The sequence below is a fragment of the Aphelocoma coerulescens genome, assembly GCF_041296385.1.
Source record: "Aphelocoma coerulescens isolate FSJ_1873_10779 chromosome Z unlocalized genomic scaffold, UR_Acoe_1.0 ChrZ, whole genome shotgun sequence".
Taxonomy (NCBI): domain Eukaryota; kingdom Metazoa; phylum Chordata; class Aves; order Passeriformes; family Corvidae; genus Aphelocoma; species Aphelocoma coerulescens.
The window spans coordinates 583,087-610,756 of record NW_027184085.1 but is presented as its reverse complement, the minus strand read 5'-3'; the positions used below and the strand labels follow the sequence as shown (position 1 = coordinate 610,756).

General features: G+C 42.2%; 2 protein-coding genes across 10 annotated transcripts in view; both read left to right on the top strand.

Moving 5' to 3' along the window:
- ZNF532 (zinc finger protein 532) overlaps positions 1 to 16,890 on the top strand; it is a 35,916-nt gene extending 19,026 nt beyond the window's left edge. For 7 of the 8 annotated variants that reach the window (XM_069002318.1, XM_069002311.1, XM_069002310.1 and 4 more), the window contains 6 exons: positions 2,205 to 2,381; positions 6,440 to 6,602; positions 10,072 to 10,350; positions 13,797 to 13,909; positions 14,243 to 14,390; positions 14,650 to 16,890. In XM_069002318.1, coding sequence (XP_068858419.1) covers positions 2,205 to 2,381; positions 6,440 to 6,602; positions 10,072 to 10,350; positions 13,797 to 13,909; positions 14,243 to 14,390; positions 14,650 to 15,144 — 1,375 coding nt within the window. In that variant the 3' untranslated portion in view covers positions 15,145 to 16,890. The remainder of the gene's footprint in view (positions 1 to 2,204; positions 2,382 to 6,439; positions 6,603 to 10,071; positions 10,351 to 13,796; positions 13,910 to 14,242; positions 14,391 to 14,649) is intronic. The other variant, XM_069002317.1, reaches the window with a different exon arrangement.
- Positions 16,891 to 23,448: 6,558 nt separating this feature from the next.
- On the top strand, positions 23,449 to 27,386 carry SEC11C (SEC11 homolog C, signal peptidase complex subunit). 2 transcript variants are annotated; one of them, XM_069001716.1, is made up of 6 exons: positions 23,449 to 23,588; positions 24,286 to 24,395; positions 24,839 to 24,988; positions 26,073 to 26,213; positions 26,744 to 26,801; positions 27,205 to 27,386. In XM_069001716.1, the coding sequence occupies exons 1-6, from the start codon at positions 23,547 to 23,549 to the stop codon at positions 27,256 to 27,258; spliced, it is 555 nt and encodes a 184-aa protein (XP_068857817.1). In that variant the 5' UTR covers positions 23,449 to 23,546; the 3' UTR covers positions 27,259 to 27,386. The 2 variants fall into 2 exon arrangements, with proteins under 2 accessions (XP_068857817.1, XP_068857818.1); XM_069001717.1 differs by having other exon boundaries at positions 23,453 to 23,588; positions 26,094 to 26,213.
- Positions 27,387 to 27,670: the final 284 nt, after the last annotated feature.

The window sequence follows — 27,670 nt, the reverse complement described above, 5'->3', positions numbered from 1 at the left end:
ACAGCAAGAGATCAGAAGAGCTGCCCATACCCTGAGCTTTGCTCAGCACTCCTAAAACACGTCCACCCTGTCTGCCTGGAAAAAGGCCATTCTAAATCTTAGGGCAGGTAGCTCCTTCCACCCTTAAGGTGCCACAGTTCATTTTCCAGGATGGCTGTGCAATCTTCCCCTAAGGGAAGAAAGCATTTTTACTGCATCAAGCCTATGTTTTCAGCTTGAATCCATGGCCTGACATAACTCCAAGCTCTTTTCATTTCTTTGGGTTCTTTTCTTTTACCCTTACCTCTCAAGCAGTAGTCTGTCTTGTCCTGCATTTCTTCCATCTACTTCCTGCACTCCACTGCCCTTCCCTCTAATCTGTGTCTCTTGGGTTTGTACACAGAATCACCTCTAGGGACTCCTGGCCTGCCCCAGTAACACCAGCGGAATCCCAAATCCTGCACTGGGAATCTAAGTCACTAAACTTTTCAACATGTCTCATAAACATCTCATTTAACACTGAGTCAGAATTTCTTGATCTGGTGAGACTAAACCAAAGTCACCCAGGCAAGCAAAAGCAGTCTCTGGGAATGTTACTGTCTCCCTCCTTAGACTCCTCAGCCTCTTCTTAGAACTGTGGTGCTTTTGCCTGAAGAGCAGCTTGCACCATCCTACTTTGCCAAAGGGTCTCTTCCAAGAAGTTCCCTTGATTCCAGTGATTTAGGCTAGTCTGCACTGAATCAGCTGAAAACTTCAGCCTGACGTTTCACTGCATCCTGCCAAGGTGAAAGCAAGAAGCTGTTAGAACAGTCCCTGAGAAGAAGGCTTGGTCCTTAGGAACTGTGTAATATACAATGGTGGATGCTGAGGATCAGCTGTTATGTGGCATCACTAGAGAATGAAGTCAAGCCGTGGCATGGGGAGGTGAAAATGCCACCTGGCTCTCTGGAGGGACACTGAGGAGTAGATGTGTTACTGAGAGCATCACGCTGTGTATGGCTATGAAGAAGTGCTCAGCTCTGTATGAGCACAGAAGATCTTAACAGAGCCAAAAAAGACCAGAATGATCTGCTTTAGAGAATGCATTGGGTAGCAGAGACTAGATGGGTATAAACTCAATGAATAGTATTAAGACTATAAATTAAATGCTCAGAAAAAGAAAGGATGATATTTCATACAATTCAAGGGTGATAAATTTTAAAAGGAAAATGGGATCCTCAAATGCAATGTAGAATTGTATTTCCTGCTTTATTGCTATCGTCAGGGCACTAAAACTATTGAAAAATTAAATTGACATTTATGTGACAACAATCGTACTGCCATGAGAGATGCTAAAATTAAAATTCTGGAGGGGTGGAGGCCTTCTACATTTGAAGAGTTTGTAAAAGTCTTACTTCAAGATACTGATTAATAAGAAATTGTTTCATTTGACACGTAATTGCTGATTGCACTATGTTGTTGGGACTGATTTGGGAGCATTTGGTACTGGAGATGTAGGGCATTAAAGGGGGCCATTGTGTATAAAAATTCTTATGTTCTAATATTAATTCAAATTTTTAATCATTTCATTTTAGAATAGATGCGGAAAGGTCACAGATTTTCGACACAGTAGAAGTATGTTTTTGAAAAATATTTTCTGAATTCCAATATGGTATATTGATCTGATAGTAGGGATTTGGTTTAGTTTTCCTGAGTTTCAATCCAAGTGCTGATTTGATTATATGTGCAGAAAATCACTACCAGTATATTTTCAGTAAATCTAAACAAGGGAAATGGTGAAAATGTTTTCCTTACTGGTTTTCCATTTGGTGGTAGTTTCTAAATTGCTTTGGTGTACTTTATAAACAATACCCTGCATGTGATAAAAAATGTGTTCTGGAAAATCTCTTTCCAAATTTGCAGAGGACTTAAGCGTTCTTTCTGCAATCAATAGAGTATTTGTCTGTTGACCCTTCTGTTTTATTGTAATAACATAAAAACATGTTCTGACCTTGTATCTCTTAGATTTTCAAATGGAAATGTGTGAAATTTCTTTCCCCTTACTTTGTGATCCACAAATTGCTGGTTGATTCTTACGGGGTTGTTTAAATTGACAGAGTAATATCGTTTTATCCAGTTTTTATCCACGTGTGTTTCTCTCTTCCCTTTGCTTGGAAATCTGTGTTGATTATGTCCAGCACTGCTCAGGGCGGGGCTGCACTGACTCTCCTTCGCTCTCTCCGCAGCTGCGTGCACTGCAATGTTGTGTACTCTGACGTGGCGGCACTCAAGTCTCATATTCAAGGTTGTCACTGTGAAGTCTTTTACAAGTGTCCTATCTGTCCCATGGCATTTAAATCTGCTCCCAGCACACACTCCCATGCCTATACACAACACCCCGGTATCAAGATAGGCGAACCAAAGTAAGCAAAATTAATCTTCTACTGCACTTGCCTGCATTTGAATAAGCTGTGAAATTGCATTCTGTCCTGTGCTTGCAGTTGTAACAGTCACCTCTCACAGCCACCACTTTGTCAGACTGCTGGTAATGGGGATTTGTATAGTGCTTTCATGAATTTTCAGCTGGGAGTTCACTGGGCAAAGGTGACATTTCTCTGAATGTACTAGCAGGTCTTTAAGCACTGCATGCTACAAGAGAGTGATTGCAAAATGCAATTACACAAATTATTTGGACAGGTGGCCAGAGTCTTGCTCATTCTGATGTTTTAATCTGCTTAGCTCATCTGCATTTTTACTGTGAATTAAAATAATGTGATTCCAAAAAGAGCTGCTAAGACTCATCAGTGCTTATGTGGTGATTTTCATAACGTGGTTGAAAAGTTGAGAAAAAGCGATTTTATCTGTTTATATAAGCTTTTTTCCAATAGGTAATCTCTTTCTGGCTTAAAGCAGAAGTGGTTCTGTTTCGTAGCTAGGAAAGTTGGCCATAAAGGTGGTAGTTTGCTGAAGGTGGTGACACAGGGCAGAGGTGGGACTCGGCTTCAGGGTCTTTTTTTAAAGCTGTTGGACACTGGCGGGCTCTGCTGAAGGCAGCAGGTGCTGCTGTGTGTGCAAACCCCTCCAGCCCTCGGGTCTGAGCCTCTCTGAGCACCCCTTCTCCTCCATCTGCTGCTTCCTCACTGCTACAAGTGCACTGTTCAGAGCAAACAGTCAGGGATTGGAGCTTCATGTTTTCTCTGGGGCATGCACAGAGCACCAGCACGGTAACAACTTGCAGGCTCAAGAACATAGAAAGTATCATGTGATGTAATAATCAGCGTTCCTAAGAGTTCCGTTTCTCACTGTTTCTTCTAACATATTAACAGGAAATTTTTTTTCTTTATTTACACCTTCATCAAAGCAAAGTGGCAACAAACTTGCCATGTCTGATACCAAATGAAGGCATTTCTGCCTAGTGGGAAATGATACCGTGTTTTAATTCAGGATGGTATCATCAGTCAGAGGCTGTGAGATACCAACATTTAAAACTTTTTTCAGGTTCTCATAGTTCTCATTAGAGAAGTCCAAAAGATCACTATTTCTGTAAGATGTTACACATACGAAAAGTGAGCTGTGCTTGGATCTGCCAAACTGTTTCTGATCAGGTTCATGAATTAAGTATTTTTCATTTGTTTTCTTTCCATATAGATGCACTTATAATTGTATTTCTTTACTAATTTATTTTGATTATAAAAAATGAAATTTTATTAAGTACTACTGTAATAAGTCACAGAATCCATAGTTGAGCGCTTCTCTTAAGAAGTGGCGTTTCCTTTAAATTTGCCAGTTTTCATCAAGATGGTGCCTTAAATGCATGCAGAGTGACTGGTAGGATTTTTCCAGCCCTTGCAGTGCTCAGAGTTCTTGGCCTGCCTAGTGCTGAGCAGAACTGACAGGCTGTATTGGAGGCAATACGTTCACATTTGGGTTGTCTGTGCTGCATCACGGCGCACCCGGGCTGCGTGACTGGCACCCATTGCAAGCCTGCCAGCCTCATTCCTGACCCCAGGTGTGTGGCACAGTCCAGGGACACTGGCCATGGCTTCAGCAGTGCCAGGACCCCATGGTTTCTGAGGGACTCTGTAGCAGGTCACACTCCTGTGCTTACAGGAATTGGGCTCCTGGGGAATCTCGCTGCCTGCCTCTGGCATTTACTTGGAACTGTGTGATTTACAATTACATTACAAACAGTTGCTTCAGAACAGATGCACTAAACTATTGGTGTATGAAAAATTACTTTTATATGCAGGGATTCTCAGTGGGATGAAATGAGATTATTTTAATATAGGGAAATGGATGGCTGTCTCGTCTTTCAACTCTGAGAAGCTCTCTCCTGTAACATACTCTAAGCTTTGGTTTCCCAGAAAACCACAGAGATTATCTTCTTTTTTTCAGTAAACAGTGTCTAGGAATGGCAGTAAGATATTTTTCATGGCTAATCTCTTTTTCAATACTGCAGAAATTCTTGTTTATCAAGCCGAATTATGGATATTTACTGTACTATTGGTAAAAGTGTATTATTCCACAAGTTCCTTTTTTTAGAGAAAAAAATTTGGGAAGGAGAAATACTATCGTCTGGTGCAGAAGCTTTCCAAATGCTAAATGTCTTTTATGTGATTGAAAGTATTTTCCTTTCACATGTATTTATTCCAAGATAATACGTGAATTTGTTAAACAGATTTTTGGGAAGTGAAAAGGCCATGCACCTGCTTTGGTGTATACTGTGGGGCCCGAGCAGTGCTGAGTAACCAGCCTCGGGATGGGATGGGATGGGATGGGATGGGATGGGATGGGATGGGATGGGATGGGATGGGATGGGATGGGATGGGATGGGATGGGATGGGATGGGATGGGATGGGATGAACTGCCTGACTTGCTCCAGCATCCCTGTAAATGTCATCCTGTGGAAGCACAACTGCCTTTAAGCTTTGAACAGCATTTTAGGCAGTTGCATGTTAAATGCTGACTACTTGAGTTAAATTTTAAAAAACCAAAACCAGCATACATGGTTGCATGTATATTGTTAAGGATTCAAAATCATGCTTTTGCTGTGTCTGAAGGAAATACTCCAGGTGTGTATAGTCATAACTTATACTGCGAGATGTTTTGGTATGGATTTAAGTGAGTACAGTCATTGCCCAGAGACTTGTCGAAATTTGGATCTTTACCAGATAGTCCTGCTTCTGTGAAAGCAGAGTAAAGTATTTTAGTTGCCATAGAAAATACATAGATTCAGCTCTTGGTGTTTTTAGAGAGCTACAATTTTTATAGGCAATAAATTCGGAAAGATGTCAAATTTTTTTTGTAGCAGATTCACTACAGATCTGCAGTGAAGGGTTCAGCACAGAAAGCAGGACAATAGTACATTGATAATCAGAGGTTGCTGTGTCAATAATACATTTATCTTAGCAAATGTGAGAAACTGGGACCACTTGATACCACAAAAATAAAGTCTTTCCCAGTTAATACGAAGAAGTGTACTGTTTTTCATTTGGAATTACAGGACAGCTTGGACATGGAAGCGATACCCTTGTTCTTGTCATCTTAAAACATAGTGCAGAGCGAGCCCTAGAACTCTGGAACAATGCACTATCAGTGATAATTACTTAGAGGGATATGGAAAGGACTGGGAACATTTATGTGGCTAATGAGAAGATTTAGCACTTTAGCAGGCAGGAGGGTTTGTGGGTTGGTGTTTTTTTTAGGACAGGGGAAGCACCTCTTGCTGTACTGAGCACCTGTGGTTGGGATTCTTTTATTTTAGCTAAACTTTCTCTGCAGCACTACAGATTAGATGGCTTAGATTTCTCTCTCATCTGATGACCTGTGGTTAGAAAACTGCTGTCAGAACAGGAGGCTGAGGGACCTAAGTTCAAAAGCCACACGTGCTCCAAGAGAGGAAGAGTTTGGTGGTGTCTCTACATTTCTATGACAGATTCATCAAGGCTTGGAATGGCAGATCAGGGAAATCCCATCCTGCACTGTTGGAGCTTCAGGGCATTGACAGAGTCTAGGCTTGGCATTCAGGAGCCTCAAAGGCATGAACATTGCCAAAATTATATTTATCTTGAAGTATGTTACTAACTACTATTGAATGAATGACTCCCTTAAAACATACTGCTTTTGTAACCTGGAGCAGAGATATTATCCTTCAGCTACGATGTGAGTTCAGAAACTGAAGATGTTGAACTGTCGGAGTATCCTGAGCAGATGTTGTTGTATATGTAACTGGCACATGCTGTTGTTTTCTGACTTCTTGTTTGCAGTTTTTAAATTCTTTTTTTCTATTTTTCTGTTTCTTCTACTGCTCCCATATTTTGAAATTAAAGGATGTTTTGAATTAGTTTAACTTTTTTCAGGCAGTGTGAAACGATTGCTTAAACATGTCAGATCTTATCTGTGATGAGAAAAAAAGTTATCATGATTCTTGCAAATAGATCCTCAACATGACTGACATTGTTTATTGTACTTCTGTTTTTAGAATAATATATAAATGCTCTATGTGTGACACTGTGTTTACTCTACAACCTTTGCTCTATCGCCACTTTGATCAGCACATTGAAAACCAGAAGGTGTCTGTTTTCAAGTGTCCAGACTGTTCTCTTCTATATGCACAGAAACAGCTTATGATGGATCATATCAAGGTGTGTAGACATCTTCTCTTGTTTCCTTCATAGATACCATTTGTCATGCAATATATGCTGTGAGAACATACTGTGAAAAGGCACAGAATAACAAGAAGACTGCTGAGAAAGATGTTAGTAATTCTGAGAGGGTAATCTGTGAATATTGTTCTCAAATGTTAAAATGTTATATTTTGTCTTGTTTTCAGCATATATGTGATCCCTCAGTCGGTTTTTCTGTAAGAACGTTGATTTTGGTATACTGGGAATATCTCAGCTAGTCCGATCCTAACAAATACTGAGCTTTATTTACAGTATTCTAAGTATTATTCCAATTGTTAGGAGCTGAGAATGCTGAGTGCATCACAAAATCAAACCTTTGATGTTCAGAATTCACCAGGAAGCAGTATGTTGCTAGATGTAGAGGTTATCTGTGTGTATTCACATATGAACATGAACGTGTGCTTTAAAAAAAACTCTTAAGTGGATTTCCTCATAAACACCATTAACAACTAAAGATTCACTGTGATCCTTGTAAGTCCTGGTTTTAAGGATCAGCAGTCCCCTGGCTATCCTTTGTTAGCTGTGTGTTTGACAGAGACTGTTACCTTATATCATACAGACCAAAGCTAAGTTTTTGATGCCTTATTAACCCTTGGTCCCTGAACACAGCCCTGAAGTTCAGAATGGCACCATGGAGTTCGCTGCGCTTCTCTGGCAGTGACAAAATTTCTGAGTACAATTTCTCTACAGCAAAGTGGAAAACCAGACATCTTTTTTGGCTGCTGAAACCATCATTTTACATTTTAGTCCCAACTATGGCACTTGTAACCATAGAATTCTCCAAAGTTGTGTTGAAAATAAGATCACAAGTCTTGAAAAAACAGGTGGTTTTAAAGCCAGTCTTCAGCTTGAGGAGGAGATGAGGGAAGGGCTGAGCCAAGATGTTCAGAAATACAAGGACTGGATATTGTCTTTGTTTCAGAACTGGTAGCACTAGTTCTTGCATGTTTACTGCAAGATATCTTAGATGGTCCTCTCAGGCAGCAATGCAAAGCTCTGTTTTCTATTTCGTTTGATCTACTCAGATGGTTGGGTTTTTTTTCACTAAATAGGCAAATTCTGTGTATTGCAGTGTGTGTCTTGTTTCTGTAATTAGATTTTCCTGACTCAGGTATTACTGGAAAAGTATTGTTATACCTGTACATAAGTACTTCTGTAAGACCTGAAGACAACACTTTTAGGAGCTCAATCTGACTGCAGTTAGGGCTAGAAGCTGTCTTTACAGAAATCCCGCTGCTCAGCATCTCACTTTTTAAAGATATGCTCAGCTACTTGGGCACAACTTAACTTCTTTGGCTTTAGTGTTCCATGCTAGTACTTGAACTTTCAACCAGTGGGGTTTTAGCACGATTCACTATAAATGATTCAGACATTTTTGGGACTAAAATTAGAGGATTAGAGAATACATGTGCAGTAGCAGTATTGCTGGTTTTGCATTTAGGATGTGTGTATAGTAGTAGGGACTGAAGCAAAGCAGTGTAAATTGGAGTTCAGTTAAGGGGAACTGAAAAAAACAGTAACAGGTTATTAATAAAAGCAGAAAAGGATTTGGGGAGAGGATAAAAGCACGAAAAGGACTCAGGGAGAGTATGAGTGCCAGACAGAGGCAGAGCTTAGCTGCACAGGCAGTAATGGTTTGGTATGGCTAGACATAAGCCATCAAGGCAGAGACAGACCTGGGTGAAAGTAGGACAGAAAGGGACAGAAGGAAGCTCAGGAGGAGGTTATTTAAAACTGCAGAAAATAACCCAGAGTAATTCCTGCAGATGTCAATATTTCTTGATGGCAAAATGTATGTCTCATTTTCCTGTAATAACTCGCTACAAGAAAATTTCCAGCAGCCAGTGAGAGCAGGTGGTGAAGGACTGCTCTGGCCTGGCGGTGTAATTCTCCCTGTTTGACCAGCACTGGGACTCCATACTATGCTTTAATGCTCTTGGTGTAGTTCCAAATAAGAAATGAAATTTCAAGCATTGTATTTAAAAGACATTTGGAAAGTTGAGCACTAACATTTTACATGCTGACAGCTTAGGCTGGAATGGAATCTCCAGGTCAGCTTCAGTTGCGTGAGAGTACAGGAACCTCGTTTCCTCCTCCCCTGTGCAGTGGGATGCTAAAGCCAGCCTACTCCTTTACTACACACCTGCACTTTGCTCTTAGTTGCTGGTCCTGTGCACTTTGCTTTTTACTAACAGTTATGGGGGGTTAATTACTGGCTTTTCTTCTATTTAAAAGCTGTTAAACAAAGAACATGTACTACTGATGAGGTTGATACTTGCTCTAGAGCCAGTGGGTAGCCCCAAGAGCCAAAGTATTTACAAAAGTACTTGTATCAGATTGATACTCCTGTATTCCCAGAATCAATAATGTATTGAGTGGGTTTTATGTGAAGGAAAAAGAATTCTGTTTGGGCTGGTTAAATGTATCCTCCAAAAGGGTTATAGGAAGTGTCAGTAGGTGAGAAGATCAGAACACTGTCCCAGTAAAGGACAAGCCTTTTAGATGTGAGACCTCAACTGTGGGTTCCTGTTCAGCAGTGGATTAGCTCTGGGCTGCAGTCATCCCTGCTGGCCCACAACCCTCCTCATTCCTGCTGTGTCCACATCCACGTGTGGAACTCGGACACACAGCTGAAGCCCCCCAGCCCTTCCGGAACAAGTCACTTTGTTGGAAGGCTCAGGTGTCACACCAGCACACTACACTGGGTTGGAAATGGGGGAAGGAGTATTCTTCCCTTCTTACTGACCATTGACTTAAAGTGCAGACATAAGTCCCTGAGGAGAGCTTTCCACCCAGGAGCTTCAGGGGCTGGAGAACAGCTGGTCAGACCCCTCTGATCTGCTCTGAGGCCCTGTCAGCCCCACACACCTTGGCTTCTAACGGCTTCTAACGGCAAGGTAGCCCTAAATGAGTGTGCTCATAACCTGACTGGGGAGTAAGTCAGGCCTTAACCTCAGCCTCAACTTAAAATGTTAATATATCCTAAATTACACAGCTGTGTGATGTTTCCAGAGTTTGCCTTGTCCTTTTTACCAATATGCCAAGTCAACATTTGGTCAGTAAAAAAGCCTTTCCTTCTTGGAAAACTCCAGTCACATAGTCTGGAATGAGGATGCTCAACTAATACATCAGGTAAGTAAGGCAGGAAATGAGCATAAAGTACTTCTTGAGCCCTTTTTGCCCCTGTTAAACCGCAACTTAAACTTAACCTACAAAGTAAGTCTCTTATTTTTTTGTGAAAATACCTGCATATGGTGTCTGTTATTGTTAGCTCATTCTAGGTCTTGCCTTTACTTAACGCTGTTTCTTTAAGAATGTGATCTGATGATAATAGTATGCCAAAGAAGTAACTGAAGGTTTTTGGTTGAGTACAACAGTGTGTGTCTATGTTATTTTTGTACCTTTTTTTTCCTCTCTTTTGTTGTAGTCTATGCATGGAACTTTGAAAAGTGTTGAGGGGCCACCAAACCTGGGGATAAATCTGCCTCTCAGTACTAAACCCACAACTCAGAACTCAGCCAGTCACAACAAGGAGGACACAAAATCTGTCAACGGAACAGAAAAGCTGGAGAAGAAATCTCCTTCTCCCATAAAGAAAGCAGAGCCTAAAAAAGTTGCTAGTCCTGGCTGGACATGTTGGGAGTGTGACAGGCTCTTCACTCAGAGAGATGTTTACATCTCCCACATGAGGAAAGAACATGGAAAGGTAAAGGAATATATTCAAGTACAAAAAAGTGAATTAAACCTGAAAGGTGAAGTATTTGTTTCTAAATTCTGTTTGTGTTTTTGCAAATAATTCCTTTAAGTCCCAGCATTATTATTCTCTGTTCTTATATCTATTTCACCCTTTTTTCTTTGGCTGCTTAGTTTTTTTCAGTTTCTGCATCATTCTACTGAGAAAATCAATTAGGCTTGTTCATTCACTGAAATTTTTTCAAGATGGAAAGAGTGAGAGATACTGCTGTATTTCATCCAAGCAATCTAATCTGATCCAGATTCTTATTTCTTCATGTGCCTTCTCAGTTCCCTCTCTTTAAGGTGGTGTGGTGAATGTGGCAGTGCCAGGATAACGGTTGGACCCAATCTGAAAGATCTTTTCCAACTTAAACAATTTGATTCTATTCTGTTCTGAAGCTCAGTGCCTGTTAGCCTCAGGGAGTTAGCCTCAGTCTTGTTTTACTGGTCCAGTGAGTGCCAACTGGTGTTTATCATTTAAAGGCAGACACATTCTACAGTTGAGCTGTTGCTCTAGTCTTACACTTGAAAGTTCAGCTGAGTTAACAAGTCGAATTTTGTATTTAAAGCAGCTGGACTTGAGATATCTTACTTAAAATGGATTGAAAGTGAAATATGGGAATGTTGCATCCTCAAGTCAGCAGAGAGACTGTTTGATGTTCTTCCTGAGTTCAATAGCATTTCCAGTTAAATGAAATTTAAAAAGACTGGCAGGCAGGAAGGCAATAGTGACCCTGCTTAGCTGTGGCAGGCTCCAGCCCCTTGCGGACATGTGGCAGCCACCTGCCAAGCCAGTCTTCACCTTTGCTGTGTGCTGGTGGCAATGCTCTGGCTCTTTCCTCAGCTGGGAACCAGGGAGTTAAACTGATGTACTGTGCTGCACTGCAGCAAAAGACCAGGACTGGGAGGGATGATAGGCTTATTTTGTCTAAGTGGAGGAGAAACACCCCAAGTGAAAATCCGTAGTTTTCAGGATGCTATTGTGCTGTAATAAATGATTGCGTATTTCCAGAGGTTTGTATTATAGTTATTATCTCTAAAGCTGTTCTGCAAATGATTTTATTCTGTTTATAAACATTTTATGGAAAAGCTGAAAATGCTGGACTACTGAGTGTCATCTTCAATTTTCTTAGGACAGCTTCAAGCAAATAGCACCCCATCATCCTTGCCTCCAGTAACTCCCACCCCATTCCTTCAGCTTCCTGCTGCCCAAATATTAACTCAGCGGAGCTTTTACTGGCAATCAGAAATGAGTTTAAGACCGAATGCATTGTACATTTATGCAATTCTTAAAAACAAAACAGCACAACCTCCCAATGAAACTGTCACTTCAGAGTGAACTAGAGAGCGATATTCAGTCTGATTCCATCCACAACAGAGTAGCCAAAGGCATGTAAAATAAGGTTAGTAACATATCAATAATGCTTTCTAAATATTAGCTTTAAATCGGTGTCTTTCTCTATCTGATGTTAATGTGCAGCGTTACCTCAAGAACAGCCCTTATTATGAAATATTCGATAATTGTTGCACTCAAATCCTGGCCTGAAGGCCTCTTTCATTGCTTCCATTCAGGTGCTGTTTTTTATCCCCATTCAAGCAGTTCCTTGAATAATGCAGGAGGCAGATAGATACTAAAATGAACAGCAATACAACTCCATGTCAGATAGATATTAAAATGAACAGAAATCCAACTCCCTGTCTTTCAGAAATGGGGTATTACAGACCAGGTGCTACATTCCTTCCCAACTTGTCAAAATTTTAAGTAATTGTTCGCTGTCAAAAAGACTATGTTGAAAAACTAAACTTTTACTATCGAGAGAATAGAAATGAGCATAAGATAACCAGGTATGTTATATGCATCTAATAAATAGAGGAACTAATTTATAGTCTGATTTTCTTAAAAATGGTAGGTGTGGGTTAAATGCTCTAAAATGGCCCTTGCAGGATGATTGTTTAAAACTGTAATTAAGCAATTCATGAGCTATTCACAAAATCCATTGTCATGCAAGGTATTTGAAGATACTTAGTTTCAAACTTCTAATTTCTGCTTTTGCAGGACCAGAGTGAAAGAGCTGTAACAACCCCTAGCTGATCCCAGGCTGGATTATGCAGAGGTATTCATAGGAGAGGTATTGCCATGTATATACCCTTTGGACAGATCCTTGAGTTTCCAGCCCTTATTGGGAACTGTCTACACAGAAGACAGATTCAGGTTTTCTGTATGCTCTCCTGAGGATCCTGGATGAAGGGAGCCAGCTATAGGGTAGGAGATTTCGTAGCCACCTTGGTGTGACTCTCTGCCTGATCTTAGAAGTGCAGCAAAAAAAAAAGCTACCAGCCCAGACAAGGGATTGTTCCAACAAGCCTGTACAACTCCTGTCTGAAACTGGATCATGTGTGTCTGCCCTCCACCAGGCAGGTATATGCTGAGCTTCCTCCGACCTGTGTGCAGGTGTGTTTCTGTGAAAAGGCAGATGTTTCATACGTAGGAATTACCAGCTCCAACTTGCTCATCGATCATCCTCTTCCTGTCAAGACAAGATGCTGTGCAACAGATCTAAGCTGCACTTAACTACAGAACTAATTTTTCAGTTCTTTTGGGTTTAGCTGCCATTGCAGAAACTAATGCATCCCAAATCCTATTTGGGTCTCTATCTGGAGTCTCCCCAAGGAATTTAGAACAAGTGTGAGGTCACAGCTGGCTACCCTACATAGTGCCCCCAGGTACTGCTGAGCATTATCTTCCTCCTGCCTTTCTGACCATGGGCTTCATGCCTCTGCTCACTGCCACACAGCTACTGCTGTGTGACTGCTCCATCCTTCTTAGCTTCTTCCTTTCCTTTTTCCTTCCACTTGACCAGCTGCAACATCCACCCCACAGAATTCCCCAAACAGATGGCCATCAAGTTGGCATCAGATCATACCTCTCATTTTGTCATGACTTTTCTGAGCCCTGTTAGTGTATCAGTGTCTGTGAGGTTCCATTTTGGTCCTTCTTCTTCCATGCTCTTCACCCCTCCCTCTTTGTGGCTGAGGAGCTCCTAGTCAGCAGCTGAGGACATGGTTTGGTGATGGGAAGGGAAAGTAAATCCCTCATCCTGCTGTCTTTTACTGATCCAGAATTAGTCTCTGATCTTCCCTGTTTCTTTGGTGGAAGAAATTCTCTTCACCCACCATCCATGACACCAGTTTACAGCTGGGGACAGGTGTGTGTGTGTGTGTAGCTCATGGTGGCCACACTGCTTTGAATGAGGTCCAGCTCTGACTTGTACAGTGCTGTTGAAGGGGGGGTGTACATGAAGTACAGTACCAAAAACGGGTAAGTGATGTTTCTTTCCTATTTATCCAAAGGTTCAACACATGCAGCACTTTTACTGAGCTTTTTTAATGAAAGTCTTTCTCTTCTTTTTTTTAAAGCAAATGAAGAAGCATCCTTGTCGACAATGTGACAAATCTTTCAGTTCATCCCATAGTTTATGTCGGCACAATCGTATCAAGCACAAAGGCATTAGGAAGGTTTATACGTGCTCGTAAGTTCTGTTTTTATTTATTTAGAAAGGGAATACAAAAACCATTGTTAGTTGAACATCTTTCCTTAACTGTGTAAGAGCCAGTGTCCCATTCGTTCAGATGCTCAGGACAGGCCAGACCAATTAGCTGTCCTGTCTGCAGAAACGTGTCAGGCTCCTGAGAGTGCAGTGTGTAAAGTCTACAATCGGAGGCTTGGCTGAGCTGAGCGTTTGCAGTTCCACCTTGGGGAACCTGGTTTTCAGGAGTCTCTCAAATACACAACCACTCTTCTAATCTACAAAAGGCACTTTTAAGCATGACACTTGAATGTTTGTGTGTGTGTGTGTCTGCAGGCACTGCCCAGATTCAAGACGTACTTTTACCAAGAGGTTGATGTTGGAAAAACATATTCAGTTGATGCATGGCATTAAAGACCCTGATGTGAAAGAAATGACTGAATCTACCAATATGGAAGAAACGGAAGTAAAAGAAGACACAAAGGTAATCACTTAGAAGACTCATTCAATCACTGAGAATGGGGGTTTTTTGTGGGCATATATTCAGCATCTTTAAATAAATACAGGTACTCTGATGCCATAAATGTCTCATCTTCCATGAAGTAGAGGCTCAAAAGGATTGTTTATCAGAGTTGTTGTAGAATCTGCCAAGGAAAAGGTTCTGACATTTGCAAGTCACAAATAGTTATGAAAATAATTGCATATTTATGTTTACATGATACACCATTTCTGCCTTTTGTTAGGTTCCTAGTCCAAAGCGTAAATTGGAAGAACCTGTAATGGAGTTCAGACCTCCACGAGGTGCAATCACTCAGCCATTAAAGAAGCTGAAGATAAATGTTTTTAAAGTTCACAAGTGTGCGGTTTGTGGCTTTACAACAGAAAATCTTCTCCAGTTTCATGAACATATTCCTCAGCATAAATCTGATGGCTCTTCATACCAATGCAGGGAATGCGGACTCTGCTACACGTCTCATGTGTCCCTTTCCAGACATCTCTTCATTGTCCATAAGCTGAAGGAGCCTCAGCCAGTATCAAAACAGAATGGGTCTGGGGAGGATAATCAGCAAGAAAACAAACCCAGTCATGAGGATGACTCGTCCGACAGTGCTGCATCGGACAGAAGATGCAAAGTGTGCGCAAAGACTTTTGAAACTGAAGCGGCCTTAAACACTCACATGAGAACACATGGCATGGCCTTCATCAAGTCCAAAAGAATGAGTTCAGCTGAAAAGTGATCAGATTGTTTGGGATGCAGAAATCTCGCTCCACATTGGAATACTAATGACATTTTTGCTACAGAAAGTTCAAGGTATAATAGTGTTAACAGTACTGTTCAGGCTGTTGCAATATATTCTGCATAAAAGTGTCCCCTTCACCTCATTGTCTATACCCTCAGAACCATTGAAGCAGTATTTGAGTTGAAAAGAGTTTGTATATATTTAAACTAATAATTTTTATACTCTTTTGTTATGTGTTTGTATAAGTATCTAGTGGAAAAATTGGTTTTTTTCTGTTTTGTTTCTGTTCTTTTGTAGTAAGTTTCTTTAAAACAGAGTTCTGAATGCTGGGGCAGTTCCTTAGGTTCTCTTAAACTGTTTAGTTTTTGAAAGAAAGTTTAGCTAATGCATCAGAAGGAGGTGCTTGGAGGGGAGAGGAGAGAGGAAGCAAGCTAAGGGGAGATTTTAAATTCTGAAGAATTTGGGCTTCCAAATGTCTTAAGGAAGCTTTTAAACTTTTTCTTACAAAATATATTATTAAAAAAAAAAAAAAAGTAGCATTACATGTGTAAAATGAAGTGCTGGTTTTTAGATGGCAACACCAGAACAGGTGTACACCCCCTGGAGTGGTCAAGTACTTTTGAAGAGTATAAATGCCCAACTCTGTGTATCATGAAATGATTATTTTAGATCATCAGGTGCTTGTGATCAAAGCTCAAATTGTTACAAAAGGGCTGGGCTGCTCTGGATTTAAGAAATAAGATGTAATTAGAGGAATAGGTTTATAATGATGATGGTTTTTGTCGTGTAATTTATTAAACATATAGAAGTGAGTACACAGCATTATGTATTTTCCTTGCTGGTTATTGAAAAGAAATAGTTAACCCTCGCTACTGGGGTTGAGATTTGCCAGCTCCACATGATCATGCCAAACGTTCTGGTGCTCTGTGTCACACGCAGCCACAAGTGGGAAGGAGCCAGCCCCAGCCAGCAGTGGGACTGGGGCTTGCAGCTTTAGCACAGGCCCTGTCCAGCACCACTAGTTTTGCTTGCACAAGTACAAAAAGGTACCATACTGTCCCTTTCAGATAGAGTTCTCTGTGAGAGTATATTTCTAGTTTGTTTTTGCATTTTATACCTTGTATGTAACCCTACAAAAAAATTTTTTGTACTTTTTTTTAAAACAAATTGTGTATATATAGATAGCTGCATGATAAACAGTAGTAATTGTTGGGTTCCTTAAAAGTCTTGCTGCTGTCAGATGTTACTATACACTATGTCCATTACGACTGTATTAAACACATTTCATATGTAAATAAATGTGGAGCATTTTGCCCCAAAAGATTTGTGAGATTCTGTTATTTATCATTAAATTTTAATAGTTTTAAAATTTAAAGTGTTTAAAAAGACATGGATTCTCTCAGCCACCTCTGTAAAACTTAATCGTTCTGCCAATTGTGTATCAGATACATTAGTTCTGCTCTCTCCATCTTCATTCCTAATTTGGCTCCTGGATAGATGCTTGTTAGCCCGTTTATATTACTGGCATATCAAGTGCTTGTGAGGTACTTCATCCTACAGCACGCAGCAGGCACAGCACCTCAGCATGTGCTGGCCACTGCTACCACTGCCCTTCCCATTTAGTGGATACCTCTGAATACTTGTTTGTTGATGTGCACTGTCAACTGTACAACAAATGAGTTATCACTATGCAGAATGGTGTTTTGTATACAGTGAACAGATAATAAAAGTTCAGTTTTCACAGCCATTACTAATACTTTTCTTTATTTTCCCTTTTCACTGTCTTACACCTGGAAGTAACCTGACAATGCAAATGGCATCGTGGTGCCAGGATGTCACGCTGCCACTCAAGTCCCCAGAGGAGCTCTTGCACAGCCAGGGAGTGCAGCCCAGCTGCTTGGCAGTGAGCTCTCTTCAGGTCTAACTGGAAGATCAGTTTAACTGTCCTGCCAGTAATCTCTTGAAAGGTTTAAGGGATACAGGGTCGTGAATTGCCCCATAAGCTCCGGACACATTTCTGTGTCAGAGCTGATATACCTCCTTAACAGGAGGACGATGTCCTGAAAAGCAGGATGTGAACAGAAGGTTTTAAAGCAACGTGAGATAGGGTAAAAAAGCACACATCTCAGTAGGCGTGCCTAAAGGAATTATTTCCTCTTGTAAACTATAGAAAAAATGTTTAAACTTAGTTTTGTCTAAGATCTGACATTTGAGTTGTTTGCTTTTAATCGACATTGTGACACTAACTGTCAGTGATGACAGAAATGCTCCTCTTTTTTACCCCTTTCCTCTGAAGATTAAACAGTAATGGATTAAACCTCATAAGGCCTCTCTGTGAGTTAGGAAAGGGATCATGTAGACTCCACCATTTTTCAGTCACTCTTATGGTTGGTAACAAAGGTGCTTGACAGTGCAACCTCAAATTGCAACAGAAACTAAGGCTATGTATCTCCTCCTGTTGTGTGCCTTCCCGTTCCATCCCTTCTGCTCTTCAGGGAGGCAGGGAGCACACTGAGGCCTCTGCCCAAATATCCAGCTGCACACACACTGCCCAACCAGGACTGCACCTAGGCTCAAGTCCACCTGCCAACACAGGCAAAACTGTTTTTTCACCTGCTAAGTTAATGCCTCACCTCAGGGCATATGGGCAGTGCCTGGCTGCCAGTCACCTGGCTTGGGCTGTGTGGATGTGGGTCTTTGAGAAATAGCACCAAAATAAGTCAGTGAGGCTGTAATAAGTGGTGGGGGGGGGGCAACCCCATAAACCATGGGGACATGCACTCACTTACCAGTGGGGAAATAACAGAAAAAAATAGCATGGAAGTTCACAATAGCCCAGCGAGGCAGCATGGAGCTGGCCCTCCTCGATGTGCGCAGGGCCTTACCAAAATGCTTTCCAAAATGTGCAATTTGTCACAATAAAGATGCCCTTGAGAAAGGCTGTGAGACTGGACAGAAGGAACAATGAGGGGCAGTGGGACACTTCGGTGTCAGCCAGAGACACTGCACTCTGTGCAATCAACCTCACAGGAAGCAAAATGCCCTGCCACAAGAGCAGTGGGCTCAGAGGAGAGGCAAGCGCAATTCCAGACCCTTTCCAGGACAAGACCCGAGGCAATGGCCTGAAGTTGTCCCAGGGGCGGTTTAGGTTGGGTGCTGGAGAAAGGTTCTTGACCCAGAAGGTGGCTGGGCACTGGAACAGGCTCCCTTGAGAAGTGATCACAGCCCCAAGCCTGATAGTGTGCACAAAATGTTGGTATACTCTGTGGTGTGTATCTTGGGGATGGTGCTGCACAGAGCCAGGAGTTGGACTTGATGGTCCTTGGGAGCCCCTTCCAACTCGGCAGATTCTGTGATTCTGTGGTGTGTGCTCCCCCATGCGGGGTGCATTCTCAGCCTGCCACCCACTGCCTCACTCTAGCATGCCTCAATCCTTCATGTCCTGCCATGCTCATTGGGGCTATGCTGTACCTCTAAGTTCAGCCAGAAATAAGTCTAATTAAATCAATGCATTTGTGTTGTCCAGTGCATGACACCTTTAATGACTCCCATATGCATCTGCCTCCCTTGTTCCTGGGGTGCCTGGGCATGGCGCAGGTGTGCTGTGCCCACCCCGCATGGTGCCCCCAGATATCTCCCTTGGGAGCTGTTGAGCCTTGGCCTGCTTGCCTGTAGGTGCAGCCGGAGCTAAATCTGGCTGGCCACGATCACTGTACTTCTCTACACTTGTCTGGTGTTTGTATTTCAGGAGGGAATTTACAGATGTACAATTTGACCTGCCAAAGGCCCAAATGTTCTCAGTTCTTAACCTCTGTCTACCTGTGGGGAATTCAGTTTGGCAAGCCTATTTACTTTTTAAAGGATTTTTATATAACTCTGACCTTTTTATTCTGTTAATATTACCTTTCTCAGTACACTTAGCGTACACACACAGCTGCCAGGCCAATAACAGCACACAGAAAAACCTATTTTAGTTTAAAACCTTTCTCAAATATTAGGGCAGTTCAGTAGTCAATTCTTTGTATTTGAATTTCAGATTATTACTCAAAGGTTATCTGCGCAGCCTCCCTGACAGGTGACTAGGAACAGTGGGGAATGGATTGACAAGAGAAATAAGTACAGAACTTGTCAACCATAGAAGGCACAAGCGTTCCCGACCTACATTCCCGAGCTCTGTGTACAAAGTAGATTCCACAGCCAGAAGTGCATGCAGATGCAGGAGCATGAAGGAAGGAGACACTTCTCATCTCATCCCTGGGCACTTCTTCCCTTTGAAAAAAAACCCTGGATTTCCTCCTCAACAGTGACTGTATAAAACCTGTTTTTTATGTTATTTCTTTCATAGCCGGGAAAAAAGACAGCTTTCCTCACTGGGGACCAAATGGCCTATTTGAGGGCATCACAGTGAGGCACTGCATTGGGAATGACCCAGATTCACCTGGAAAATGAACTGGAGGCACTACAGCTCTCTTCTCTGAGCCCCAGGATTCTATTTTGAAGGAAGAAATGTATTTGAAACAGTAATGTGACAATTAGCCAAATAAGCTGAGCATGGTACCCTTCTCAGATATGTCCCCTTATATGATTTGGCAAAAGACTTTATGCAGTTCATTTATTTTCTGTTCTCAAATTGTGCTATTTTGTATTCAATGGCTCTAATGTGATGGTGGGGATATGGATGCAGTGCATTATCAGCATTGCTCTCCCCGGGTCAGTCCAGCATTTGGCTAAAAGTGCCATAGCTCTGCGGGCCAGACCAATCTTGCAGGTCAAGCACAACAATATTTCCTGATTTAGTGATTGTTTCTGATTTTTCTTCCCTGCTCCATGGGAGAAGGGGAAAGAAAAGAGAACACTATTTGCTAAATTCAATTGAATGTTCAGATAGTTGGATCCCTCCCTCCCCTTACCCTTTTTCCCGAGAAAAAAAAATTATTTTCACAAATAAACTATTCTCTGAAACAAATCCACTCAGCTGAAATCCAATTAGCTCTGCAGACACTGGGTCGCAAAGCAGACTCAAAATGTTGACTCATACACTTAGAAAATGACGCTGGGGTTGCAAACCGTGCCTGTGAACAGGTCCTTGCCAGCTCCCAAGGCACATGACAAGACTCAGGAGAGGAGTGACACAAGACAAAAGCCACACATGCTCCCAAGCAATGGCCTCCAGAGTGGGGGTGTGTATCCATGGGCATGCAGGAAGCAAATAGTCTTTCTACTATTACAAAACTGCAATGAAATACAAGTATTAAAAGTATCCAGAAAAGGGGTGAGTTCTGTGCCCATGACCAATCCTCTGGAAAACAAAGAGCTGCCATTCAATATTATACATACAGGTGGCACTAATGCCTGGCTGTTTGCAAAGGTCTGGCAAATCTGCCAGAATGTCAAGAACTACAATTTCTGTGTACTAAAAAGCTAGCATAATTTTCTAGCTGCAGAGTTCCAGAAGATCTACTGCACAAATATTGAAGTCAAACATCCAGCATAGGGGAAGATTTCAAAATACATGTAACCTTTAATAATTGAAATAATGCAGATGGTAAAATAACAAAGCCACCAACAGAGGTGTGGGTGATTCCCAGCATCTCTGGAAAAGGAAGAAAAGCAGCTTCCTAATATGTTTCTCTTGCCTCACCACAAACAGTGGGGGAGTGCAAGTGTGTTCGGAGCTATCAAACACCAAGCACAGTCAAACCAACAGGCAAAGAAATCGCAATCACAGAATTAATTGTGAGTTCATGCCTTGGACAAAAGAAAGTCCCATCTATGTGAACAAAAAAATAAGCACCTTTGATCCTCCCAGATCTCAACACAAAGCTGCCTTCTCGCGTTTCTAAATTCTCCATACACTAACTCTGCTTCTTCCCTCCGCTTGTTACAGGATTAGATTTTATCACCTGGACTTCCACTTTTAAGTCTTTCCATCAGGCACGACTGCAAGGAATTGTTCTAACACTGACCAGGCTTTGTCACTCACGTTCTCTCAGCTGCTGCCATCTCTCTGCTGAGTGGCTTATCTTTTGGCTCCAAAATTGATATTCCTGCTTCACAATAGGCAAGAATAATTTTCGGCCTGTTTGGTGAATTAAAGCACTACCCAAAAAGAACACTCAGAGATCATTCTTCTATCACAGCCATTTGCCTTTGTTCTGTGTGTTGCAGCAGTGCAACTCTAGTCTAGGATGAAAATTTATCATTTATGTTCAGCCATTCCTTGTGTGACCAGGTAATATAAAAGTGTCAAATATTTACTGTTAAATGCAAATATATAATTAAACACAAGGTAAGGATTAAGTCTATTCTACTTTAGTAGAAATTTGGGTGTGATACACACTGTTCTGGAACAAAAGCTGTTTTCTTGTGTTTTTTTGCATATTGATGCAGATATGATACCCTGCATTAATATAAGGAATTAACAGCTAAAGTGGAATGTACAGCTATAACCACCAGAAATAACATAGATTTCCTTCCAATAGCAAAGCAAATTTAACAAAGATGTTTTTCTCAGATTGGTTCTAATTGCCTCTGAGTTAGTGGTCTGAACCCTAGTGTAAATTACTGGTATGCTCAATGAGGTTTTTAGAGACTGAGATTTGTTAGTCTCCCTTATGTTGATTGTACAGCCTGATAATTTTGTCCCAACCACCATTTTAAATCTCTGTTTTCTCAGGGTTTTTTTATAAAAATAAAGGCAAGCAGATTTGTACACAAAGGCAAAAAACTCTATTAAAAAAAAAAAATCTGCCTAAGTACTATGGTATGAAAAACCTACTCAGAGGAATTGCAGAAAACCTTTTGCTGGGCGAGAGTCAATCCAACATTTCAGTGGGCAGATCCCACTCGTACAGAACACGTAACTTTGTTACACACCTTTTTAATTAAACTCTTAATTGCACAAAGAAAATTCAGAATCTTTTCACCCCCTTTGAGTTTGCTCTTGTATATTTTCTTTCTCTCTAAGTAATTACTTCTGAGTTAATATTGGATCTGCTGAAGGGGGAGAGTAACAAATGCTTTTCTCTGAGTATTTAAAGGATAGCAGAGAACTAACCTGAAATCACGTAAACTTAGAGGAACTCCTGTGTAGTAAGTAAAAGAATACTTGGTGTCACTGGAAGAATAATCAGGTGAGAAGGTGATGGATCTTATCTAGATCATGCCTAGCTCGTGTCCTTGGAGCTTTCTTCCCAATTTGCCATTTCTGTTCATTCCTGAGAGCATTACACCTTCCCATGTGATCTAATGCCAGTTCTGCCTCTCTTAGTCAGTCCTAGTCCGTCTTGTCCAACTGTTTACCAGCAGAAAAGTCTTGATGAATTTCTGGCAAATTACAAAAACACCGCTCCGGTCAGACAAACTGTTTGTTTCCATTTATCTTAGTAGCATTTCCATGTGTCCTCTGTTCTCCCGTTCTCAGTCTTCAGGGGCTAATTCTAAACTTGGTGAATGCCTGACTTGGTTTGGTCCATTTAATTCCCAGGAAATCAGGCTCTGGGGTGTCACCTGCATCTGTGTGGCTGCTTGCTGCTTCAGGCTCATGCAACCATTCAGTGACGAACTGGAAATGTGTGTGAAGTCTCCCTGTGCTGCTGGGGGTCTGACACACTGCCAGGCACGCTCTGAGCAGCCCCGGCCCATCCCTGCCGGCCGCGATGCCTGCAGAGGGCACCGAGGGGGTGCCACACACGGCTGCGGCTTTTCTGGGTCTCTGCGCTCTTCTCTGATCGAGGCCGTGTCGCGGTCCCTGAGCAAACACTGAGGTCACCGCTAGCTGCTGCCATGAGATGATTCCGCTCACAGCGGCTGAGGAGGAGACTGCGGTGCCCTCTTTGATGCCCTCACACCCCTCCGCGTACACGGCCCCTCACGCCGTTCCCGCGCTCAGCACAACGCCCCCTGCCGGCCACTGCTGGCCACCCCCGTCCGCCCCTCACCGCGCGCGCCCCCCGCGCGCCCCCGCCCCGCCCTCCCCGTCCCGCCAATGAGCTGCGCACACGCGGCGGCGGCCCCAGGATGCCCGCGGCAATCGCCTGACCCAAAACACGCCATCCGGGAGACCGGTGCAGCCGTCCCGATGCTTCTCGGGCGGGCGCGGCTCTTCCTGCCGAGCCGGGGCGTCTGAGCGCCCACCGACGGTTCCTTCGAACAGCCAGCTGCTCAGGCACCTCGTGAGCCAAGAAGCAAGGGGCCTCGTCATCAGGACCTTTCGCTAAGGTACATCTGGGAGTTGTAGTTCACCTGGCCGCGGAAGCCCTCTGTGCGTCAGCAGGACGGGAGAGGAAGGAGACTACAGATCCCAGAGAGCAGCGTGGGCGCCGCTGTCGTCCCGGGTGCTGCGCTGGGGGCGCGGCTCTGGCTGGCCCGGGAGCGGCGGGATCCCCGGTGGGGCCGCGATGGATCTGTTCGGGGACCTGCGGCGCATGAACAAGCGGCAGGTACCGGGGCTGCGCCCGGAGCCCCCGCGGCTCTCACCCCTCACCGGGGAGCGGGGGCTTTCAAACGCCAGCGTGCAGGGTTCTTCCCACTACTGTACCTGTGTGCTGCCGGGAAAAGGAACAAAAAATGAAGGAGTGTGGCTAAAGCGCATCCGCTGCTGGAAGGGCTGGCGGAGCAGGAGAATTTGGGGGCAGAAAGTCAAATCAGTGATTTTCTAGATAAGAAATTCCAGTATGACTGCAGCAGGAAATGATCCTTTGTCGCCTCTCGTCTCCTACAGCTCCTCTTTTTCAATAAAAGTCACTCTCAAAAAGTCAGCCTTTGCTGATAGTCCGGTGTTCCACATGTCCCTCTGGGATATTTCTGAGCTCGGGTGGGAGTCAGGGCCGTGTGACCGAGCCAGGTTTGATCGTTTGCCAAGTCGCTTCCCCAGCTTTACAAGCCTTTATCAGAGTATTTGCCTCTGTCACTGACACACAGGAGTGGATTAACCCAAGACTAAGGCACACAGAGGATTCCAGGTTTATGCTGCAGTTTGGTAGATTATGGCATAGCAATCTATGCCACCAAACTTGTGTTGAAATACGATTTTAGCATAGAAGCCTAGAATTTGTGGTGCACTTGGGCTGAAGGTCTATGTTGTGCTTCTAAATACAATACAGTACCTTTAAAAAACAAATTTCTTGTTTCACACAGCTGTATTACCAAGTCTTAAATTTTGCTATGATTGTGTCTTCTGCCCTAATGATCTGGAAAGGGCTGATCGTGGTCACTGGCAGTGAGAGTCCCATTGTCGTGGTACTCAGGTGAGTCGATGGGAAGGCTGTCTGCTTCAAGTCCAGGTACTGTTTTGCCTTTTGTCTCCTCCCCCTTCCCCTTGGACACATTTGGAATTTGAAATCTCACTTACTTAAAGAAGGACTCAAACACTTACTTTCTTCTAGCTGTTTTTGGGCTCTGGCAAAGGCCACACTGTCAGTAGCCATGGCCCAGTTTCCACTGAGGTTTATAGGAGCAGTAAATGTGTGAGACCTTTTAAAATCCAAGTTCCTTCACTTAATGAGTGAACTCCTGCAGATTGCTTTCTGGGATTTGGGTTGTGTTAAAGATCTGAACAATGTTACTGAAGGGGTTCAGCTACAGATCTCAGTTAAAGTTGTGGGTTTATCTGTAGGAATTAAATGTTCTTTGATTTCATAGTGCTTCTTTCATTTATGCCAACAAACTCTCTCTTTCTTGTTGTTTGTAGTGGCAGCATGGAACCAGCTTTTCACAGGGGAGACCTGCTGTTCCTAACAAATTTCCATGATGACCCAATCCGAGCTGGTGAAATAGTTGTTTTTAAAGTTGAAGGCAGAGACATTCCAATAGTTCACAGAGTTATCAAAGTACATGAAAAGTAATGCAACTTGGCATTTTCCTTGTTTGTAAAGCTCCTTTCCTTCTCCATGGCTTTCAGTGACAGTTTAATTGTGGTTTACTCTGTGGGAAGGGCAAGTGAGGATAAGCAGTGAGAGAAAGCTCAGCTGTAGCATGTGATCCACTTCTGTCCCCAGTTCTGTGCCACTCTTCTCAAGGGTCTGAGACCTTTCCCTCAGCCAAACTGCTCAGGGTTGGAGCAGGTAAAACTGTGCCCACTTCTGTGCTGATGGTTGTACAGTTAGGATTTTGGTTTTAAGAGCAAATTTTTGATGGAAGGTGGAGATTCAGAAGCAGGGTGCAGCCTGACGGGTATGTGAGCTTTGCTAACTGAAGTTTTCCAAATTTGACTCAGGATAAAAGAAGAGATTCTTCTTATTATTGTGTCTCTTGGCCACACTGCCCACGACAATTCTTGCTGAAAAGCACCCGGGAGAGGGCTTGGTTTGGCCTTGATTGCAGATGCCTACTCTGCTAAACAGTTGCTTCCAAACCACAGTTCTGCTCCCAGTTCTGCACAGTGAAAAGCTAAGCTGGAGGTGGCAAGCATTGACATATTTGCCCCATGAACTGAAGGTGTTTATTTCCTGAGTAATATCTGTTATTCCGTGCTTTTTAAAAATTTCCAAGAATCATCTATTTTATTTCTTTTTATTATCTAATTTGTCTTTATGAGAACTCATTTCTTGTTATCAGTACTTGAGCAAATTTCATTTGAAGACTGTAAACTTAAGAACTTTATTTGAATTTGTGTTCTGTTGAAGATACAGATAAACACACAGGGCTTTTGTTGAGGAAGCTTAGTGCCTGGATGGACAATGTCCCTTTCATGTCCCTTGTGTAATTGCTTACATCAAACAACAACCTAGGAGTGCTGTAAAAAATGTTTCTTGTTAATATCTGTTGATAGATAAAGTCAGTAATGTCTGTAATGTTAATGATTTAATGGTGCTTGTTCAATAAGCAGGGCTGAAAGCAAACATTGTTATCTAATCTTGTAGCACTTTTCATCCTCATTTGCTTTGTAGATGTTAATTGAGATTTTTAAATTATGTGCTATTTAGTTTATCACCTCTGCCTTCTAGAGGAAATGGGAACATCAAATTTCTGACTAAAGGGGATAATAATGAAGTTGATGATAGAGGCTTGTACAAAGAAGGTCAGAATTGGTTAGAGAAGAAAGATGTTGTTGGAAGAGCAAGAGGGTAAGTAAAGCAAAATGTACTTTGTAATTAGATAGAAAAATTAGCTCTTAAATCAGTTCTGCTGTTGATACAAACTAGATCTGATGTATTTTTAAAATTTCTTAAATAGAATTGTTATTAAAAAGAAAACCTGGAAAAGTTGCTTCTTATAGTCCTCCCACTGATGTGGAGTGTGGGGGAAAAAAAGGACATTTAAGAAATAGTTCACCTGAAAATGCAAAATTAACCAGCTTATCCTTGTAATTGCTGGAAATTCCTAGGAAATTGTTTTGGTATTCCACAGGAATTTTATGCAGGGTTTGAGCTTTTGACTTTGTCCCCTTCTCCAGCTGAGCTGAAATCTCTTCAGATTTTCTCAGATAACTTTGATTAAGGAAAACTAATGAATTTTACTTTCTATTCAGATCTGCATTAGTCCCAGGTGTAAATGATGGGATTGCACTGAAATATTCCAGACTGAGCAAGATTAAAATACTTCCGTGTAATATTTGAGGGTTAATTTTTACATTCACCTCTTTTATCAATTACAGGTTTTTGCCCTATGTAGGAATGGTAACTATAATAATGAATGACTACCCAAAATTTAAGGTATGTATACCAACATTTTGAATACGTGAATTGCTAGAATAACAAGGACAGACAATAAGAACCTTGCTTCTAAGCATAGATGTTAATAAATTTGTGTCTGTGGTTTGGTACCTAATGTAGAATGAGCTGGGTTTCCTTACTTACTGTTGGGCAGTAGAATTTGTTGTTTGTAATGAGTTGAAAACATGTCATTTATTAGAATTTTGTGAGTTAAGTGTATCCAGTTGTGATGCCTGGTTATGATTGATTTGATCACATTAAAATCTTCCCGCAATCCTGTAGGACCAGAGCTCTGTAATTGTGGAGGGTGTGATGTGTGAGAGGGCACCCTTTAAAGAGTTTGTGCTTTCAGACCTCTGTGGAGAGGAATTGTAACGAGTCTGTGTTCTGTGTTTCTTTGCAGTATGCTCTCCTGGCAGTGATGGGAGCATATGTACTGCTCAAACGGGAATCCTAAACACAAGAACAAAGGGAAATATACAGGGGGAAAAAACTAATATATTTCAGATGGTTTCATTTCTGTATACGGTTGCAAAATTGTGCAAGCTTTTGTCTTGTCTAAATAAACTACACCTGATGAGTGAAGCTGTTGGCTGCTGGCTAATTACAAAATTACATATTTATCACCTTCTACAGACTGCTCTCAGCTATCCTGGCACTGGTTTGGAGGACATTGTCATATGCTGGAGCAGCCAAGGGCTCTCCTGCCATGCCACGGTGGTTTTTCTTGAGTGCTGCTGCATCTGAACCCACTTTCACCCTCCTGTTTGTTTTGAGGGTTATTTTTAATCTGTTAGTGCCCTCTTTTCTCCACCATACAAACTGTTTTGATCAGTGCTTGTAAGGACACAGAATCTCTGAACAGGTAG